This window comes from Lucilia sericata, unplaced genomic scaffold (assembly GCF_015586225.1).
Source record: "Lucilia sericata isolate MDLA Ls3-8-SP2 unplaced genomic scaffold, ASM1558622v1 Contig002095F_arrow, whole genome shotgun sequence".
NCBI classification, from domain to species: domain Eukaryota; kingdom Metazoa; phylum Arthropoda; class Insecta; order Diptera; family Calliphoridae; genus Lucilia; species Lucilia sericata.
The window spans coordinates 57501-67129 of NW_023995945.1; the positions used below are offsets into that span (position 1 = coordinate 57501).

Below are 9629 nucleotides of genomic sequence, written 5' to 3' on the forward strand. Positions count from 1 at the left end.
GAACTATATATCCAGCGGTCGTTTTCAAATGTTAACTAGTCAAAAATCGCTTTTTGAAAAATGTCTAATAATCAAGTGCCATAGTCGTTACTTTACCAGCTTTATTCAAAACAGTTTGAAAAAACTTATTTTTTTTAATTTTTTATTTTGTTTACATTTGTTAAAGAATTTATAGTTTCGTTTTTTTTTTTTTAAATTTAACTTACAAGCTAAAAAAATATACATATAACAATTTATAAATAAAAATTGATAATAAAAATATTTATAATTTTTGTTGTTTTTATATCGAAAACGTCTATTTAATGTTATTAATAATGGAAAAACTTTTTACGCTTAGCTAAATAGTAAAAATTGTGCAAATATGCTTATTGGCTAAAGGCTAGAAAAAAATAGGTAAATAAAAATTTTCAAAATAATTACGACATTTAACAAAAAATATAGAAGACTGGTAATTTTGTTTAAAGAAATTTTAATATAACTATAATTAAATTTTTGTTTTTTATTTTTAAATGTCAAATATAGTTTTTTTTTTCATTTTTGTATATAAATTGTGCAATTGTTAACATTTAAAAAGGGAAGAATTTATTATTAAAGGTAAAAATCTTAAGAGTAAATTTTGTTTTTGTTGTTGTTATGATTATATAATTTTTGTTATAGTTTTTTTTTTAATATTTTATTATTTTTGAGTAAACTTTACCAAATTATTTTTGTTAATTGCTTTCTCAAGTTTGTACAGTGGTTTAAAAAGATTTTATTTTGCAAAAAATTTGTTTTGTTTTTTCGTGAAATATTGAAACTTACACTATCTTGGTAGAATGGGGACCAATAGATTATCCCTAAAATCTGGTACATTGGTTTAGCAACATTTTATTTTGAAACAAAAACGAAATTTTGGAAATTTTTCATATGAAATTGTCGGAGTAAAGGTATTTTTGAGTTCATGTGTAGTTGTTCGGTTTTATAGGTGAAATAGGAACATATGGGTGACCCCTAAAATTTGTTACAGATTTTTAGAAAAAATGTTTTGGAAATAATTTGGTATGTTTCTTGTGAAATATTAAAGTTGTCGTAACTAAAATTGTCGGAGCGGAGGTGTCTGAGTTCAGCTGATGTTATTCGGTTTGAAAAGATGGAATGGGTTCAGAAATTTTATGCATTTTTAACCATAATTGATCACAGTTGTTATGAAAATCAGTATAAGAGTAAGTATTCTCACTGTTAGCAGGTTCTGGCTGCTTTCAGGGTCAGACTATTAGAGCCCAAATATGTGTTTATTCCACAGAAATCAGTTTGGTAAAGTTTAAAAATTCGACTTAGCCGAGTTTCATTAGTTTTAGTTAATTATTTTTGTTTTTAGAAAAATTCTTATTAACTATTTTTTTATTAAATTTATAATATTAATTTCACGTTTTAATAAAGGGACAAAGAAAGTATTAAATGGCACTTTTTATTATACAATAATTTTATTAATATTTTTATTACTTTTCTTCAACTTTCTTGTATTTTTAATATAAATTTTTTGCTAACTAGAAAAGAAAAAAAAAATACACAAAATTAAATATGAAACATAAAATTATCTGTCGGACTGTTTATCTTTTTTTTTTTAACATTTATGTAAGAAAAATCGTTTAACTATTTCTTTATGTAACGCAGTAATTGAAATTTTTTATATGATTTAACATGATGTAATTCTAACGAAGATGATGACATATCCGTCGTTGGCAATACCATAGAATGATGATGATGTTGCTGATGGTAACGTGTTGGTATGGCATCATAAAGGGTCTCTACAGTAAAAGAAAGTAAACAGGGGTGGTACAGAAGAAAAAAAAAACAAATAAAGTTAAACATTAATATTACGGCATTACAATTAGAAAAATATGTCTTACTTAACACTTAATTAGAAAAATATTTTAGAATATATTCTATAGAAAAATGTGTTTATAAAAAAATAGTTTTTCTTAAATACAATTTTGGTTTTGCTTTTTATGTTATTAGATAAAATGCTAATTGTTTTTCTTATTTTTTTGAGGCGTGCAATTTTAGATTTTTGTTTTTCATCAATTGTTATAAAAAATTTAATATAAAAAATTTTGGTTTTAAAAAAATTTTAACATACCAAATAGTTTTGTTTAATTTATATAAAAAATTTTCAATAAATATTCAAATTATTTTTTTTTTTGTTTTGGTTAATGTTTGGACTAACTACTTTTTCCAAATGTATAAACAAAAAAAATGTTTGGTTATTTTTTAGTTAATATTAGTAAAAAACGTATAATTAATAGGAATTAGTTAATTATTCAGATTCAACATTAGAATCATCACTACCGGGTGGTATAATGGGCGTTTCGTAATCATAGTAGACGGGATAGCGTGGTTTAAAATTTTCCGTTTTAGTATTGGTTGCTACGCTAGACATGCTCACGTTTTCCATGTATTCGGTGTCATCGTAGAATTTTTCACTTAAAGCCATTGCATCCTCATAGGAAGGGGGCACTGTGGAAGAAATACAATTTAGCATCAAAACTAACTAGAAAATAATAACTTCCAATGAAAAAGTTCAAAGGAAATCGTTCAATTCAACGCTTTTTTGCAATCAAAAAAAGTTTAATGAAACTTTTCATTTCAATGAAAAGCTCAATATTATATTTCCACAAGATTGTTGAAACTTTTTTTCAATCAAATTAACAAAAAAAAGTTTGTTAAAACTTCATCTCTTCTATAAACAAAGTTTAACAAAAGTTATGTCAAGTTGAAACTAAAAACTAAGATAAAACTAAAATTTAAAAAAAATATAAAGGATTTTTTTAAATTCAAAAAGATTTTTTTTAACTTAAAAGCTTGTTTTAAATTCAAAAAGCTTTTCGTAAAAAAGTTGAAAAAGGTTTCTACAAATTTTTAAAAAGTAATTTTTAGATTTCTTTAAATTCAAAAGGGTTTTAAACTTTAAAGCTTGTTTTAAATTCAAAAAGCTTTTCGTAAAAAAGTTCAAAAGCTTTTTAAAAATGTTTAAAATGTAATTCTTAGAAGAATTTTTTTAAATTCAAAATGTTTTGTTAACTTTAAAGCCTATTTTAAATTAAAAAAAAGCTTTTCAAAAGAAAGTTGAAAAAGCTTTTCATAAAAAAGTTTAAAAAAGCTTTTCATAAAAAGTTCAAAAGTTTCAAAAAGTTGAAAAACCTTTTTAAAAAATTTTAAAAAGTAATTTTTAGAAAGATTTGTTATACCCACCATCAAAAAAGATGCGGGATATATTGATTTTGTCATTCCGTGTGTAACACATCGAAATATTGTTCACAGACCCCATAAAGTATATATATTCTGGGAACTTGTAAAATTCTAAGACGATCTGGCTATCTCCGTCCGTCTGTCCGTCTGACTGTTTTTGGCACGATAACGTCCACAAAAAAAAATAGATAATCAGATGAAATATTCCCAAAATATTTCTTATTGATAAGAAATGTTTGGTATCGAAAATGGGCAAAATCGGTCAACGATTTCACATAGCCCCCATACAAATGTACCCCCCGGAATATTGTGTAAAAAGTTTCAAACATTCACAAATTCGTTGTTTATGAATCAAATGCCATAAAATTTCGCACAAGTCAGTTGTTTGACTTCCGAAATAAAATTCTGAATTAGGGCTGACATAAGACCACAATTGGCATTACCCCCATATAAGGTCCCCTTTGGAAAATGACTAAAATGCTGATTACTGTCTTAAAAATACGAATATAGCGATGAAATTCCACACATAAGTTTCATGCCAGCCAATATCTGAATTTTATGTGGATCGGTCCATCATTGACCCTACCCCCCATATAAGGTCCCATCCATAAAATTACTTTAACGCTCATTACTGGCTTAAAAATACGAATATAGCGATGAAATTTCACAGAAATAAGTTTTATACGAGCCAAAATCTCTCTACCAAATGTGGATCAGGCATTAATTGACGCTACCCCCCATATAAGGTCCCCATCAGAAAATTACTTTAAGGCCCATTACTGGCTTAAAAATACGAGTATATCAATGAAATTCGACTCAAGTAAGTTACTTGCGAGTTAAAATATATTAACCAAATTTTATGTGGATCGGGCCTTAATTGACCCCCATATAAGGTCCCCATCAGAAAATTACTTTAACGCTCATTACTGGCTTAAAAAACGAGTAAAGCGATAAAATTCGATATAAACATGACTTGTATGAACCAAGATCGTTCTACAAAATTTTACGAGGATCGGTCTATAATTGAACCTACTCCCATATAAGGCCCCTTCAGAAAATGACTTTAAAACTCAGTACTGGCTAAAAACTACTAGTAGATCTATGAAATTCGACATAAACTAGTTTTGTATGAACTAACATCTCTCTACACAATTTTGTGGGGATCGGTCCATAATTGACCCTATCACCCATTTAAGGTCCCCATCAGAAAATTACTTTAGCGCTCATTACTTGCTAAAAACTGCGAGTACAGCGATGAAATACGACACTGATAAGTTCTATAGGAATCGAAATCTCTCTACCAATTTTTATGAGGATCAGTCCATAATAACCCCACCTCATATAAATTTAGTTAGTTAGTTAGTTAGTTAGTTTGAAAGGAGGATGAATGTACATCAAATCCGAAGAAATACACCTAGGCCTCTATCGGGCCTGTTGTGCGCTCCTTAACCAGTGCCTCAGGTGGGAATCGAACCCACCACCTCCGGTCTACCAGACTAGAACACTAACCACTAACCTACCGGAGGCCACTCATATAAATTTACTTTTAACAAGTAAGAGTGTTATATTCGGCCATGCCGAATCTTATATACCCACCATCAAATCATCCTTATAAATAAACTTTGATATAATCGATCTATGTTGAATCATATGTCGATATTATTATGAACATCAGGGAAATATTTGGAAGAGGGAATTTAATAAAGGCTTAAGCATGGACCGTGCTCTTCCGAATTAAAAATATTAATTTTGTTTGATCCAATATTTATAACTATAAACTCATACAAAACTTGTTTATGTGAAATTTCATCGCTGTAGTCGCATTTGAGCGTTACAGCCAGTAACGAGCGTTACAGTCACTATCTGAGGGGGACCTTATATGGAGGGTGGGGTCAGTTATAGACCGATCCCCATAAAATGTGATAAATAGTTTTTGGCTAGTACAAAACTTGTTTACGTAGAATTTCACTGCTGTAATAGCATTTTTGAGTCAGTAATGAGCGTTAAAGTAATTTTCCGAAGGGGACCTTATAGGTGGGTATGGTCAATTACAGACTGATAAAAATTATAAAATCATAAAATTTAGTGAGAGATTGTAGCTAATACGAAAATTGTTCATGTCGTACTCAGTACTCGCAGTTTTAATCTATGAACTTTAAAGTCATTTTCTGAAGGGGACCTTACAAGGGGGATAGGGCTAATTAAGGACCGATCCTTATAAAACTTGATAAAGAACTTTTGGCTCACACAAAACTAGTTTGTGCCTTAAAGTCATTTTCTGAAGGAGACCTTATATGGGGGGTAGGGTCAATTATGGACCCACCCTCATAAAATTTAAGAAAATGATTTTAGTTCCTATAAAAATTTTTTATGTCGAATTTTATTGCTATATATATGCACATATGTTTCTTAAGGTCAGATATGAGCATTAAAGTCATTTTCTGAAGGGGACCTTGTATTGGGGATAGGGTCAATTATGAACCGATCCTTATAAAATTTTACGAAGAGATTTAAATTCTTATAAAACATGTTTGTGCCGAATTTCATCGCTATTGATGCTTTTCTTAGCCAGTCATGGGCGATAAAGTCATTTTCTGAAGGGGACTTTATATGGGGGGTAGGGTCAATTATGGATCGATCCTTATAAAATTATATGAAGAGATTTATGTTCCCATAAAACATGTTTGTGCCGAATTTCACCGCTATTGATGCTTCTCTTAGCCAGTTATGGGCGATAAAGTCATTTTCTGAAGGGGACTTTATATGGGGGGTAGGGTCAATTATGGGCCTATCCTTATAAAATTTTACAAAGAGATTTATGTTCCCATAGAACATGTTTGTGCCGAATTCCACCGCTATTGATGCTTATCTTAGCCAGTTATGGGCGATAAAGTCATTTCTGAAGGGGACTTTATATGGGGGGTAGGGTCAATTATGGGTCTATCCTTATAAAATTCCACGAAAAGATTTATGTTCCTATAGAACATGTTTGTGCCGAATTTCACCGCTATTGATGCTTCTCTTAGCCAGTTATGGGCGATAAAGTCATTTTCTGAAGGGGACTTTATATGGGGGGTAGGGTCAATTATGAGCCTATCCTTATAAAATTTTAAAAAGAGATTTAGGTTCCCATGAAACATGTTTGTGCGGAATTTCACCGCTATTGGTTCTTCGCTTAGCAAGTTATTAGCGATAAAGTAATTTTTGAAGGGGACTTTATATGGGGGGTAGGGTCAATTATGGACCGATCCTTATAAAATTTTACAGAGAGATTTAGGTTCCCATAGAACATGTTTGTGCCGAATTTCACCGCTATTGATGCTTCTCTAAGCCAGTTATGGGCGATAAAGTCATTTTCTGAAGGGGACTTTATATGGGAGGTAGGGTCAATTATGAGCCTATCCTTATAAAATTTTAAAAAAAGATTTAGGTTCCCATAAAACATGTTTGTGCCGAATTTCACCGCTATTGGTTCTTCCCTTAGCAAGTTATGAGCGATAAAGTCATTTTCTGAAGGGGACTTTATATGGGGGGTAGGGTCAATTATAGACCTATCCTTATAAAATTTTACAGAGAGATTTAGGTTCCCATAAAACACGTTTGTGCCGAATTTCACCGCTATTGATGCTTTTCTTAAGCAGTTATGGGCGATAAAGTCATTTTCTGAAGGGGACTTTATATGGGGGGTAGGGTCAATTATGGACCGATCCTTATAAAATTCTACGAAGAGATTTGTGTTCCCATAAAACATATTTGTGCCAAATTTCACCGCTATTGGTTCTTCCCTTAGCAAGTTATGAGCGATAAAGTCATTTTCTGAAGGGGGCCTTATATGAGGGCTAGGCGAAATTGTGGACCGATATTGCCCATTTTCAATACCAAACAAACTGCATCAACTAAAAGTATCTGTGCAAAATTTCAGCACCCTAGCTGATTCCATTTTGACTCTATCGTGTTTTCAACAGACAGACAGACAGACAGACGGACAGACGGACAGACGGACAGACGGACAGACGGACAGACGGACGGACATGGCTAGATCGTCTTAGAATCTTATAAGGACCCAGAATATATATACTTTTATGGGTCTTAGACGAATATTTCAATGTGTTACAAACGGAATGACAAAAACAATATACCCCCCATCTTTTTTGATGGTGGGTATAAAAATAGTTCAATATAACTTCTTTTTAAGAAAAAATTTCAATAAAACATTTTCCAAGATAATTCAAAAACAAAAATTTTCGATAAAAAATCTTTTTTTTTAAAAAAAGTGAAAATAATTTCATGAAAATTTAAAAATCTTATTTAGAATTTTTTTAAATAAACTTTTTCTCAAAAAAAAAAAAACACTTTTTAAAAAATATTTTTTTTTTAATTAAAGCACAGCTTTTTAATTGAAATGTACTTTTAATAAAAATTCCTTTTCGAACTCACTCATAGCTATATAATCTGGAGGATTGTCTGTTGTATCAGTCACCATTATAGTGGGTGTATTTTGATTTGGATCTTCTTCTTCAGCCAAAATGCCAACATCATCTAATGTTGTCATGGGTGGCGATTCATTATCCAATGGACCACGTATTATACTATTGTTATTCGACTGAACTAAAGCATTTCCACCAACACCACCAACGGCACTAATACCTCCCTCGCCACCACCATTATCCATAATTGGTATACTACCGATGGTCAGTGGTATTTTCAATTTCATTTTCCAATGGAACTCTGTTGGTTTTATAATAATTTTAATGGCATAATTAACGGTTATAGGACACGTTGTTTTCACCGATGTCGGCGGTATAGATGGCAGTTCTAAATACCCTCGATAAACTTTGCGACTCCAGCGCAAAACGTTGCCAAATTGTTTGCAGGCAATCAAATGTTTATCATAACGATATTCATGCTGGGGATCATGGGTCTCATAGGAGACCTCTTGCTTTAGTTTAACATCACATTCGGTTATATCTATGGAGGATTCATTGTTGATGTATAAAACGAAATGGATTTTTTGACCCGGTGCATAGCCGCAATAGGGAGTGGAGAATTTAACGGTTAGTGGACCGGTTGGACAGCAAAAACTCCAAAATCGTTTGCGATCGAGAATGTCTAAAGGTACCTGGTAATAAAAAAAGATAAACTTATTAATTGATTTTTTTATACAGTTTTTATCGTTATAGTTTAACTTACCCTATAAATGGCATCGGCATTTAAATCTAACGGCTGTATTACGGTAAATGGCAATTTAAAAACTTTAGGATAACGTCCTGGTCTATCTATTGTTGTTATTATTTCATAATGTATTTGACCATATTTCCCATCAAATGATGTTGGCAAATTGTCCGGCAGTATAACATGAAATGTATATGAGTATTCACCAGCTAACCAATCCATATAAGTTGTTGCACCGCATGAGCCCAAAACATATGAACGTGACGATAAATACGAACGATAGGCTCGACACATGGCACGTTCATTATCACGTGGATAGCCCTTTTTTATCCAGCGTATCTTGGCATAACCATTAACGGTAATGTGTATGGCTAAGTATGTATGTATGTATGTGTGTGATGTGAAGGCAGGGATAAGAACAAATAGGAAAAGAGACATTTTTATTACACTTAAAGTAAATATTAAATATTCTTGATATCTTAATGTTAATCTTTTAAAAATAATGTATCTATATGTACATATGTATGATTGCAGATTTTATATACATATTTATACCCTACACTACTTTAGTGGGGAGGGTATATTGGGTTTGTGCTGATGTTTGTAACGCACAATAATATTGGTCCTATACCAATCGACTTAGAATCATTTTCTGAGTCGATTTTGCTATGTCCATCCGTTTATCCCTCCTTCCGTCTGTCCATGTAAACCTTGTAATCAAACTACAGGTCGTAATTTTGCTGATAATTCAATGAAATTTATCACATGATCATCTATTGTCCCAAGCCTATTGAAAATGGTTAACATCGGTCCATTATTTCACCTAACTCCGATACAACTGAACCGGCCGAATAGGGCTTTTAAGTTTATAATTATGTTTAATATATTCATATCTTGACAAAAACTGCTAAACCAAGTTCTATACTAGCATTGATGACCCTCATGAATTTTATAATTATAGGGCCTCATTTGACCCTAGCCCCTATATAAAGCCCCCTTCAAAAATTGACTTAAATGTCCACAATTTTACTCAACAATAAATGGCTTAAGTATATCTGAAGCAAGGTACACTTCAAATTAAATGCTTTGTTATGAAAACTAAATCACATTTTTTTTTGTAACAGGTGTAGGGTATTATATGGTTGGCTTCGCCCCGACTATTAATTCTTACTTGTTATGTATGCAGAGTTGCCAGATTTTTCCTTAAATATAAAATCATTTCTAAATTT

General features: G+C 31.4%; 1 protein-coding gene across 1 annotated transcript; it reads right to left on the reverse strand.

The window, feature by feature from the left end:
* Positions 1–602: 602 nt before the first annotated feature.
* LOC119613370 (arrestin domain-containing protein 17-like) lies at positions 603–8838 on the reverse strand. Its single transcript, XM_037969393.1, has 4 exons — positions 8419–8838; positions 7666–8347; positions 2329–2496; positions 603–1787 (listed from the first exon to the last, which is right to left on the reverse strand). The coding sequence occupies exons 1-4, from the start codon at positions 8836–8838 to the stop codon at positions 1633–1635; spliced, it is 1425 nt and encodes a 474-aa protein (XP_037825321.1). The 3' UTR covers positions 603–1632.
* Positions 8839–9629: the final 791 nt, after the last annotated feature.

Bases quoted from the DNA above. Each gene is read 5' to 3' on its own strand.
- LOC119613370 (XM_037969393.1), bottom strand. From the start codon at position 8,838: ATGTCTCTTTTCCTATTTGTTCTTATCCCTGCCTTCACATCACACACA. The intron at 2,497-7,665 runs GTGAGTTCGAAA...TTTCTTCCACAG, and splicing joins TCCAGATTATATAGCTATGA to TGCCCCCTTCCTATGAGGAT. The intron at 1,788-2,328 runs GTAGTGATGATT...CTTTTACTGTAG, and splicing joins AACGCCCATTATACCACCCG to AGACCCTTTATGATGCCATA.